This window comes from Conger conger, chromosome 17 (assembly GCF_963514075.1).
Source record: "Conger conger chromosome 17, fConCon1.1, whole genome shotgun sequence".
Taxonomy (NCBI): Eukaryota; Metazoa; Chordata; class Actinopteri; order Anguilliformes; family Congridae; genus Conger; species Conger conger.
In genome coordinates, this window is record NC_083776.1 from 21,961,828 (window position 1) to 21,974,578 (window position 12,751).

Consider the following 12,751-nt stretch of genomic DNA (forward strand, 5'->3'; position numbering starts at 1 on the left):
ACCCCATCCCCTGAGACAGACTGCCGCTCAGGAATGCAAATAGTTATTTGCTACCAGAACTCCCATTTCAGAGAGGCCAGCTACAGATTTCTCTTATATGTTTGCCTATACGTACATTGTTACTGCGAAGACCAAAGCAAACAGAGGAACTCCATGCTCTGAATGACGTATCATTATGATGTTTTAAAAAGGATCGATGCTATTAAAATGTTATATCATTGATCCATGCTATTTTGTAGATGTGTCTGCCAAGTGTATGTTCTTAATAGACTATGGCAATTTCTCACACATTACCATCTGATCCCTTTTTAGGGTTTGGATTCCCAAAAGTATTTGGCAAAGTACCATGTGATCAATGCATTGTCAAACTGAAGCTTGTAAGAACTAAATGATTTATGGTTATTTATTAAGTGCATAATACCGTATAAATATGAAGATTGTTCCTGAGCAGAATGCTTTGAGAAGAACAGTCCTCTGTAATAAGGGACCGATGTTATTCCTCTTTGGCCCATTTAGTGGCAGTACTGCAACCAAATACTTGCTCTGAATTCATTTGCAGACGACAAATCATTGGGTATAATAAGCATGTAGGAAATGACTACATTATTACACAGTAATTCAATAAAAATACTGTATGTATATAGTTCAGATGTGGGATTCAATTAAATCCCCCAGCAACAAACAAAGTTACATGGGGGATGGTCACAGTTTAGAAAAGCCTGCCCCAGGAAATTAATGTACTATAAGATACGCAATGAATAACGCAAGCCTATTTATACAAATCTGGAATTGTAAGAAAATACTTGAAAGGAAAATAGATCAAATACCTGATTCAGTTACATGTAGTAAAATGGTAATCACAGGCAGTTCAGATACAGTAATACCTTTCTTCATATCAACAGAGTTAATAAATCATGAATCTAAATTGTACATTTGTTACTTGGTTAAGAGCTCCATTTATAAACATACGTATTCTAAAGATGTAATTCAAACGCGATTATGTTAGACGATAGGATTAGGCGACGTCCCACAGTGTTGATTTAGTAGCCTATACAACATTGCCATCTACAGGGTATTGACATTACCTCTACTGTAGGTAAAGTCCTAATTATGAGCGGATTAGAGAATGACCCTTCCACGGCATGAAAATATTTTTTTTAAACAGCAATGACACTATAAAATGTCAGTATGTAGGCTTAAATGTCATTTATTTGTTTCACTTGACTATCACAGAACCGCAAGAGCTTGTGGAAATTTATTGTAGGCCTATCAAAGTAGCCTTTGTTAGTTGACATTTAGATTTTGTTCATTTAACTGTCTGTTTTAGAAATCGCTCGCCCAGTATGGCACGGTCTGTAGGCGTATGATAGCCCTGCTGTAAAATCCAGCTATGGCAGCTGAAAATTGAGCTGGCCAAGCTGGTATTAAGCTGATCTAGCCGGGTGTGAGCTGGTCAACCAGCATGGCAAAGAGGGTCATAAAGCTGGTCCAGCTGGATATGAGCTGGTCAACCAGCTAGTGCTGGTAGCCTGTCTGAGCTGCCTGCTGTTTCAAAACATATGTATAGTAGCTTGAGTTGGTCAAACCATGTCGAGCTGGGAGCTGGTCTGAACTAGTCTAATTAAGAGAAACATTATGTACATTTTATAACTATTGTTGATGGGTGATTAGCTACTAATCAAACGTATATATTGGCAATGTATTGGCAGCAAAACCATCAAGGCCGACCCTCCGCTAAGACAACAGACTGCTCCACCACTTAAATGTTAATACATCCATTTCATTAGGGCAAGGCTGCATGCTCAAATGATCACTTCACAGTTGAGCAGTTGACAGGCCAGGCCCAGAGTACTGTCTGACGGAAGTGAAAGGCACAAGGGGGATTCCCCTTGGGAAGTTCCCCACATTTCAGGGCCCTGTAAGAACTGATAGTTCAGGCCATGCAGCCTACTTGGTTTCCTCTCCTGCCTGACTGTTGTTAAATAGGGAAGTTGCATGTGAAGAGTAAAAAAGCAGCAGCTTTGTAAAGATCTGAATACATGTAGAGGATTTTCAAATTAAGCAAAGGTAATGTTCTTCAGCTTAAGCTTAAGTGTTTTCTGCCAATAAATGCAGTAGGTAATACATTTATAATGGAACACATTCGCTTTAGATGAGGTAGCTGAAACGTTTGTCCAGTTAAATTCTAGTTTGCATAGAGATTTAAAAATGGCAATATTGTATATTAAATGAAAGGACTGTATTAGTATTAGCTTGGCACAGAGATTGTGATTGACTATGTGAGGTATTAGCTCAGTTGTAAGTAGCTACCTCTGTGGCTCTGCTGAAATGTTTTGAATTGAACAAGGTATGAATTGGGCAGTTGTTTTTGTAGTATAGCCTATACCATTCAATAATTACGGATGCAAAGTTTACCTCCTAGGATGGGCAGAAGGCTGTTTTTTTGGAATGGGTCCTAAATCGCCTAATTATTACAATTGTTTTGCATACATGAGAAACAGATTTAAAATGCCATTGTCTGAGGTGTGTGGATTTTGTATATAATATTATATTTGCATATTTTGTAAGGATATTATTAGCTTTACATTGATTGTGTTTGCAGACAGACACTTAAAATTGGATCGCTGTTAAACATTTTGACACTATTTTGCATATTAACTTTGTTTGATTATCACTTCTTTGTTTCATGCCGTTAACAGGTTGTGAAATTTGTGTCTCATGAGTCTAGTCAAATTCATCCGCACAGGTATTAGGTTACAAACAGATCTTTACATTAGTTTCCTGTTCAATGTAATGTTGCCAATTTCTCATTAAATTGTATTATCTCCGGAAATTATAATTATAAATTGAAATTATAGTCTTTGGCAGGAAATTGCTCTTAAACTGGTTTTATTAGTTCACAGATTTCCTGTTGCATATTATTAGCAACTATACTTGCTAGTTGTACATTCTGTCAAACTCAAATAGTTTTTGTTTCTGTCTCCTGACTAAAAATGTAATATACCAGAATACTACTTTCCATACATCTGTTTATTTATATGTGCCTAGAACGGGTTGTGGCAGTACTGATATCCCAAATTTCAGCTGATCAGGAAACCTGCAAACCAGTTCCCACCCACATGAATATAAAGGAAAAGATACAAACGGAATGAAGTACACTTTAAATTAGCAACGAACAAATGCCTCTTCAATAATAATTAAATGTCTCTACAATAAACTGAAATATTATTTATTTTCCCCTCACTTTGATTCATCCAGAACAGTAAACAACAGTAAATAAACTAAAGCTCATTAGCCAAGATGCAGTCAACCCAGCCAATGAGTGTGGTTTCGACATTCCCACTGGACTGGGCTATATAACCCTCAAACTATGCCCCAAATTGGACAGCAAACTAAACAAGGAATTATTTAAAGAAGCCCTAAAGGATAAGCATTCCTACTTCATAATGGCTTGCTGCCATTAGTACGAAACCAGGAGATGCAGGTTTATTGGCTCTTTTAAGCCCAAAAGGAAGGGCGTTGTCACACCGTGATTGGTTAAGAGGGGAATGCACCAGAATGCTCTCAATTATCAATTAAGAGCCCAACCCCCACACCCCGAGCCATAGGTGAATAAAATAACTCTCCAATCAACCCAGTGGTCCAATCAATGCAGAGACCCTGTAGGTTGCTCATTAAATTGTGCTTGATTCTGTAAATATTGTCATCTGTGAGCACAGGGTTCATGACTGCTGCATCAGTAATGGTTCGTAAGCACAAAGTATGGAGAGGAATATTGAGGACCAGCTCAAAAAAGCATATGAAGCCTACAGACAAGTCTGTATTGAAAGGGACAACGCTAAAAGGGAACTCCAGCAGAAGGTATGCCGTCTCGTGTGTGTGTATGTTTATTTGGGGGAGGGGGGGCGATACTTATTTTTGGCAGTTTATCTGTAGTAGTTAATGTAATTAATCTGTGGATGTTCATCTGTAGCCTTGCAAGCACAAGCTTTTAGCAAGGAAAATTAGGAAAATGGTATTCTACACACTTCCAGGCTTGACCTCAACTATGTGTTTGTGTGAATATAATTTTGCAGAATTCTTGATTTTGCAGACAGAATACTACCAAAACTACACCCAGCAACTGGAGCAACAAATAGATGACCAAAATCAATTGATTACTAAACTTAAAGCTCTGCTGAGGTCAGCAACAAAGCTTGCTTCAGGTTTGTGATATATGGCAGTTGAATTTATTTCTAGTAGTCAAATTCCAGAAATGACAGTTGTTGCTGAAGCTCAAAGATGATTTTATTTATATTAACAACTGTATAAAATGGTTTTATTTACCATTTTATACAGTTGTTAAAGACTAAAGATCCTCTTACAAATGTTTACTATAAGGCACTATAAGGTACAATAGGCACTGCGTGTATTTCTTCAGACATACAACGGAAATGTTGCCTAATGAAAGTTTAATTTGTAAAGACCCCACACTTCTCTGCTGCAGTAGATTCCAGAGATAACATATCATAGGGTCTGTTTATTTTGAAGGGTGATTGTTTGTAATGATCTTTCCTAGATGAGGCATCCTACTACCCTGGTCTTCAGAAACAGGAAGTAGAATCCTTGTCATCCTGTGATCACCATACAGATGAGCCATCATGCAGCCACCAAATGTTACTGGTATGACATTTCTTGGATCATTGTATATAATTGCCATAATTGTAGTTTCTCATTTACATCATTACATATAGCAGTCATAGTCAGGCTGATGGGAATCATAGTTGACATAAAAAAAGGATGAGATGACAAATGATCTCTCTGCTCGTAAGGCACAAGTCCAAATTTTCTCATGTACTTCCTGTAATTTCTCATAGAAAAATTGGGGAAGTTTATTCAAGATGATTCATTTTACTTCCCAGAACCTCTAGCCTACATGTTCTGTTTGTGTCAAAGTCACGTAATGAGGATATTGTTTCAATTGTCCTTTTTACATAGGCAATTTTCAATTTTCAGTTGTTTCTCTTATGCTCTGCAGTAAAATCAAACAACATCACCCACATTAATGCTAGCTAAGTTATTGGACTTACAAGCATGCCCATTTATGTGCATGTCAATGATTTATCGACTGTGTGGTGCCATTATTTATTGGCAACAGAATATATGAATTTCAGCAACTATTGACCTCAAAGTTATCTTTGCAAGTCAGTCTGGATTATTAAGAGAACGCGATGTAAAATCAGGGTCAAAGCAAAGTTCACATTTCACAGAAATACTCACGGAAGCATACAAACAATTAACTCTGCATACCTGAGGCTTGAATGTGTGTGCATATTTATGAATTTGTGCATACATGCTGAAACAAATCTTTTGAGAAAATTGTGAAAACTAGAGATACCACAACTAAACTCAAAATTGATGTTGAAACATGTTGGCAATCCTTTTAACCCTATCAACTTTGCCCCCTTGTGGTTGACTCATCGACATTCCAAATTATTGTTACATGCATCTTTCTGAAATAATAAAAACTGTGACATAATAAAACCACAATATGGCAATGTCAGATTGTTAAAAAGTCTCGGCTAGGGAGAACAGCATTTTAGATACTTATCAGCCTCTTATTTGCAAAGCAAGGCAATAAAACTCCAGCCTCCCCCTCGCCACATTCACGGTTAACCTTTATTTTGAAAAAAGTTATATTTTAAATGTAATGCAGGTTAGAAAGCATAAGGGTAGTTAATCTTTTTTGGAGAGCGTTTTGGACACACTTGGCATACTTCACAAAAACAAACATGTGAATAAAACACATGTGAAGATTAATTTTCTTTTAATAGAGAAATTAATTTCAGATTTTCTGATCATTCATGTGTCTGGCCAAAATATATGCCGATATTTTGTATTTGGAGACATTTAAGGACATCTGGCTGCAGTTTTGGGAAACTGGAATTTGAATGTCTGTCAATTTCTTTACCAAATTTTTGACATCAGTTCACATCAAGTTTGTACACAAAGATAAAGTAGTTCTGGGTTGGTACTTGACTTAGAAATGTAGGTATTCTGTGCTAAACTATAAAAATGGTTTAAAAAAAAAATTGTTATTCTTTGCATTTTAATGTGTACACTGCTGTGTACACTGCACTGACATATTTGTTCTGTCTTGAATTTCTGAATAATGCAAGCCTCTTTTTTAAATTTAAGCCTTCAACCATGTGTGTGCAGTAAATAGTTTTTGCAATATTGACACTTTTATAAGACTAGTAGAAAATGGTGGAAATTGCCTTCTAGGAGGACAAAGTGGAAAGGGTTATGAATGCTTGCAGCTATATATGAAACTTTATTAGTTTATAATCAACCTTTTTATTTGCTTTGCTCCTTTTTATCATATGATTATATTATGTATGCATTAGTCTACATTATTGCTCTATTCATTGTTTGTATGGTAAACTCATTTCTGTGCATATGTTCTGGTTCAGGCAAGAGAGAACATGGATACTGCAGAGATGCTTTCTTGCAGACTACCCGGGACCAGTACTGTTGACAAGTCTGTTTCTTCCTCATCAGTCAAAATAAAATGTCCTTTTTGAAAGTAAAACTATTTCTTGAAGTCCAAACTATTCTCAGAAGCAATTTCTCTTTCTTTCTTTCTTTCTTTCACAGTAAAGATGTTGTTGACATATTTTTGGAACTTGTGGGGGATTTTCAGTTGATCCAAGCATTAACACGGAAACAGACGAACCACCTGAGGAAGATGTCTAGGAGAAACATAGCAAATGGTAATAATGTGATTTGCACATTATTAGACAATTGATCAGTTGAATTTCTGTACCAATTTAACTGAAATAAGGAAATAAGGGTGACCTACCTTTTAAAGAAAATCATGATGCAAATAATTGTGTATTTGAGCTCTGGCAGTGTACCTTAATATAACATAATATGACATAATATGACTCAGATATAAGTGAAATTGAAATATTTTTGTATGGTATAATAGCTTACTAGTAAACCAATTTTATCACCTAATAATGAAAACAAATGTCTCTTTCAGTTTTATGTAGCAGACAATTTCAGACGGAATTAAAATAAATGTTTAATACTAACAGGAAATAATGTTCTTGAATAAATGATAATATCGCTTAAATAAAACATAGTTTACCCTGTACACTACACTGAAAAATTATCCACTAGTGTAATTCTGCAAGATATCTTTGCTGTCTGTAAAGGACCTCACTTTTCATTTAATTTTGGTAAAAACTGATTTGAAGTCCAGATCATGTTTGTTGTGCAGAGCCACGGTTCTCCATACCCATCCAGTGCACAGACGTTTCAGCTGAGCGGTCCGAGGGGCCTTTGGGGCCCTTCTCTACAGCCGTCGAGTCAAGAGATGGCAGGGAGCTGGCCCCTGCGACCCTGCTGCCCGGTGGTGCCGACCCAGAAGAGCTCACTGAGCTCAGTGTGAGGCTCCCACCCTCCACAGAGAGCGAGTTTGAGTTCCTGAACAGCGGTATGGGGAGACCCAACCATGAGGTCATCGGGACGCAGCCGCTGGGCAGGGTCACCAGCGTCTCCATGATGACACAGGCCCAATCTCTGGGGCTGCCAATACTGCACACAGGCTCCTCCTCCAGTAACTTCTCCTTCCAGGATATTTACGAACCCAAGCAGGTAAGACCGAAACTAATTCTCATCCCGTTTTACCTTTATTATTATTGCCATTTGGCAGACGCTCTTATCCAGAGTGACGTACAGTTGATTAGACTAAGCAGGAGACAATCCTCCCCTGGAGCAATGCAGGGTTAAGGGCCTTGCTCAAGGGCCCAACGGCTGTACGGATCTTATTGCGGTTACACCAGGATTAGAACCACCGACCTTGCATGTCCCAGTAATTTACCTTAACCACTATGCTACAGGCCAATCCCAAATAAGATTACCTTATTTGGGATCTATCCACAGTTAAAAGCAGTGACAGTGGATCACAGTTGTAAAATTAAAAGGAGAATATGCACTATGAATGTGAAGATACAGCAGTCTCTCCCTTCATAATGGCTGTGCTGTATGTGGTGGAGGACAGCCCAGTGTTTGTGCTATTTAAAATGACTCAGGATGCACTGCTGCCCTCTACTGGTCAAACATGGAGCAGCTGCACGACAGGTTACAGTCTATCATAGTGTTGAAGCAGATGCATTTTTAAACAATGTGATACAAAATGTAATGCAATATAACCAATGATGTTACATTTTTGTTTTTAAAAATGACATGTGGTAATACAAAGAAATGAATGTATGGCAGAGCCTGGAATATTAAAAAGGGTTAAAAAGGGTTACATAAATTCTAAATTTATGGGGCATGATAAATGTATATATTTTGTAAAAAACACTATTTTAGTCTTACTTGGAATAATAGGTAATTTGCTAACCTAATGAACTTCAGCAACTGGAAGGAGTCTTGCTTCAGGACACTTCGACACACAACAGGGCGGGGGATTGAACCGGCAACCTTCTGACTACCAGAAGCGCTTACCCCCTGAGCTAAAGTGTGGAGCAACTCTGCCCTACATTGTTTCTCAGCGTATTTTTTTGTTTTAGTTGTCCTTACTTTCTTGTTATTGTTAAAAGATTAAGGTGGTCTTGAAGTGGTACATAGGTGTGGGTGTCGTGGGCTGTTTATATACAGTGCATCCGGAAAGTATTCACAGCGCTTCACTTTTCCCACATTTTGTTATGTTAGCCTTAAATGGAAATGGAATAAATGCATTTTTTCCCTCAAAATTCTACACACAACACCCCATAATGACAACATGAAAGAAGGTTTTTTGAAATTTTAGCAAATTTATTAAAAATAAAAAACTGAGAAATCACATGTACTTAAGTATTCACAGCCTTTGCTCAATACTTTGTTGATGCACCTTTGGCAGCAATTACAACCTCAAGTCTTTTTGAATATGATGCCATAAGCTTGGCACACCTATCTTTGGGCAGTTTCGCCCATTCCTCTTTGCAGCACCTCTCAAGCTCCATCAGGTTGGATGGGGAGCGTCGGTGCACAGCCATTTTCAGATGTCTCCAGAGATGATCGGATTCAAGTCTGGGCTCTGGATGGGCCACTCAAGGACATTCACAGAGTTGTCCTGAAGCCACTCCTTTGATATCTTGGCTGTGTGCTTAGGGTCATTGTCCTGCTGAAAGATGAACCGTCGCCCCAGTCTGAGGTCAAGAGCGCTCTGGAGCAGGTTTTCATCCAGGATGTCTCTGTACATTGCTGCATTCATCTTTCCCTCAATCCTGACTAGTCTCCCAGTTCCTGCCGCTGAAAAACATCCCCACAGCATGATGCTGCCACCACCATGCTTCACTGTAGGGATGGTATTGGCCAGGTGATGAGCGGTGCCTGGTTTCCTCCAAACATGACGCCTGGCATTCACGCCAAAGAGTTCAATCTTTGTCTCATCAGACCAGAGAATATTGTTTCTCATGGTCTGAGAGTCCTTCAGGTGCCTTTTGGCAAACTCTAGGCGGGCTGCCATGTGCCTTTTACTAAGGAGTGGCTTCTGTCTGGCCACTCTACCATACAGGCCTGATTGGTGGATTGCTGCAGAGATGGTTGTCCTTCTGGAAGGTTCTCCTCTCTCCACAGAGGAACGCTGGAGCTCTGACAGAGTGACCATCAGGTTCTTGGTCACCTCCCTGACTAAGGCCCTTCTCCCCCGATTGCTCAGTTTAGACAGGACGGCCAGCTCTAGGAAGAGTCCTGGTGTTTCTGAACTTCTGCCATTTACAGATGATGGAGGCCACTGTACTCATTGGGACCTTCAAAGCAGCAGAAATTTTTCTGTACCCTTCCCCAGATTTGTGCCTCGAGACAATTCCTTTGACTTCATGCTTGGTTTGTGCTCCGACATGCACTGTCAACTGTGGGACCTTATATAGACAGGTGTGTGCCTTTCCAAATCATGTCCAATCAACTGAATTTACCACAGGTGGACTCCAATTAAGCTGTAGAAACATCTCAAGGTTGATCAGTGGAAACAGGATGCACATGAGCTCAATTTTGAGCTTCATGGCAAAGGCTGTGAATACTTATGTACATGTGATTTCTTAGTTTTTTATTTTTAATAAATTTGCTAAAATTTCAAAAAAAACTTCTTTCATGTTGTCATTATGGGGTGTTGTGTGTAGAATTTTGAGGAAAAAAATGAATTTATTCTATTTTGGAATAAGGCTGTAACACAACAAAATGTGGGAAAAATGAAGCGCTGTGAATACTTTCCGGATGCACTGTATATTTATTTCAGCATGGGTCTATAAGTCACAATGTGGGAATGTCTACAAATATACCACTTTTTCAAAATGAGAGATGGGCATATACTCAATAATTAATTAAACATATTGTGCACAAAAGTAGAATAAAGCAACAGGCAATAGAAGTAATTATAATATGTGGGAAACATCTTACAATGAGAGGAAGTAAAACATTAAAGCTCATGATGTGAGAAATCGGACCTGACGTTCATTTTCTGAGATTTTAATTATGTGTTCATGCTCACAATTTTGGGATGGCCATGCTAAAAAGCGGTCTACACGTATAGCCCAACAACCCTCACAGTGTTCAGCAGAGATGACTACACCACGGAATAATGGAGAGACTCTTGGTTCGGGGGTTGTGGGTTCCACTGAGTGACTCTGCTGTTGGGTGGGTGGGAACAGTACGGAGATTATCAGTGACGAATATGACAGTATAAGTGATGAAATATGACTTGAGATCTCTCCCGCACAGCTGCTCTGGAAGCCGGATCTCTGTGAGGCCACAGCGCAGGGGACCGGTGCTGACCCCTCGTCGGGCTCAGACCACAGTAAATGCGAGTTCTGCAACGACCTGGTTCCTTTGGCCCACATATACAGCCACCTCAATTCACACTGTCCTGCCAGCAATGGACAATAGAGGGCGCTGGACCACTCCATCAATACTCATGGGGGAGTTCATTACCTGCCTAGCTTTTTACCTATTACAGTTATTTAGCTGATGCTTTTATCCAAAATGGCTGTTGATTGGACTATGCAGGAGACAATCCCCCCTGGAGCATTGTGGGCCTTACTTAAGGGCCCAAAAGCTGCACGGATCTTATCGTGGCTACACTGGGGCTTAAACCACCAACCTTCCAGGTCCTAGCCATGTACCTTAGCCAGTAGGCTACAAATACAGTAGGCTACCTGCACTTAACGCATTGGAACTCAAGCAAGCTCTTCTTTGACAGTGTATTCTTTTTTCTCCATAAAAGGCTTAACTCTATTTTAAATAAAGGCCTACATTGTGTCTGTTGAATGGTGTGTGTAATTTGATCTGATCTGTATCCCGTTCATCCATCAGCGCAGGGGATACGCACAGGTCCTGACGTTTTTATCAGTCCGAAACGCATAGAAATTTTAGGCTGTTTTAGGCTGTGTCCATATATGGTATGAATGAGGGCATTTGTGACTCATGGATTAATTGACACAGACATGAAAAGAATACTTTATAATGTGTTGGTCAGTCCATTTTATGCTTGTTAAAACGTTCTTTCCAGTTCAGTGCAAAACATGGTTATAGAGGGTACAAAGTGCATGAAAGCTGTACTTTATTCATGGAAAGTACTAAAAGTACGCAATCCCAAAATTGTCCTCGGTCTTCACTACTTTTAAAGATTATTATATTCGGATGTAAAAGATGTGATGCTAGTCATTAGGTTTTTGTTAATAAAAACTGACTCCTAATTACTGTTCTGTTCTGTGCTGTGTGTGAAATGAAATGATTCAGTTAATTGAATCATTTGAATGTTTCACAGTTAAAACACCATGGGCTCTATTTTAATGGTCTTAGCACAGGGTCTAAAGCATAATATGTAAGTGCATCTTACTTTTGGTAGTTTTTAGGTTCAAAATAGTTTAGTTTTATGTTCAATATGATAGTATAAGATTCAAAAGGGCTGGACTTAGTGGCTTATTAATTAATAGGTGTGTCTTGGGCATAACATGCGATAAACCAAACCGTGTCATTTTCCATTGCCTTTAAAGGCACCTATGTTTGCCCCAGCAGATTGCTAATATAACAGGATTTAGCTTGGGAAATTCATTTGTCCAAATTAAATGTGCAATGTGGTGAAAATCTGTTCTCCTTACAGATTTTTTAAAAAGGCACGCAGGTAGGCAGAATGTTTTTTTTATTATTCTTAATTAGACTAGATTAGAGTTCTCTTTAGGATTGTTTTGTTAATCAGTTAATTTGTTAATTTGTGTGTCTAAGAGGTGAAATCAGCATGGTTTTAATTATTGAAAGTTAATAGTACTCATCTCTGATATTGATTTGTATTCACTATTTTACATTGTACAGAGATAGGATCATGGTGTGCTTCAGCATCTTGCCTAAAGACATTTGATGATGGTGTGCGCATATCAACAGCTTTCCAAACAAATGTTGTCATTTTTACAAAATTGGAGATGATGTCTTGCAGTATTGGGAAATGTGTGCATCAGACTTTTAAACCCTGTGTGGAGAGGACCCCTCAGATACAAGCTGGCAATGAGTCAATGAGCTGGGGTTAAGATTGCAAGCTGCTTATTTTTGCAATTTAGCTATGTGTTCACAGCTATGGCATGCACACATTTCAAGGCCGGTGTTTGTATTGTTAGAAGGTCATGGAGACATTTTAGGGCACTATAAAGTTTATTGGATATCTTAATGCTATGTACTGTTGTTCATTACTTTGTCACATATCCTTTGTATGCAGTGCTTGTCTGTGACC

The 12,751-nt window shown here is 38.8% G+C and overlaps 1 protein-coding gene across 1 annotated transcript; it reads left to right on the plus strand.

Moving 5' to 3' along the window:
- The first annotated feature begins 1,923 nt into the window (after positions 1-1,923).
- LOC133117113 (TRAF family member-associated NF-kappa-B activator-like) lies at positions 1,924-11,723 on the plus strand. The gene is made up of 8 exons (XM_061227243.1): positions 1,924-2,067; positions 3,720-3,861; positions 4,094-4,205; positions 4,559-4,662; positions 6,453-6,520; positions 6,637-6,752; positions 7,265-7,641; positions 10,750-11,723. The coding sequence occupies exons 2-8, from the start codon at positions 3,763-3,765 to the stop codon at positions 10,912-10,914; spliced, it is 1,041 nt and encodes a 346-aa protein (XP_061083227.1). The 5' UTR covers positions 1,924-2,067; positions 3,720-3,762; the 3' UTR covers positions 10,915-11,723.
- The last annotated feature ends 1,028 nt before the right edge of the window (positions 11,724-12,751 follow it).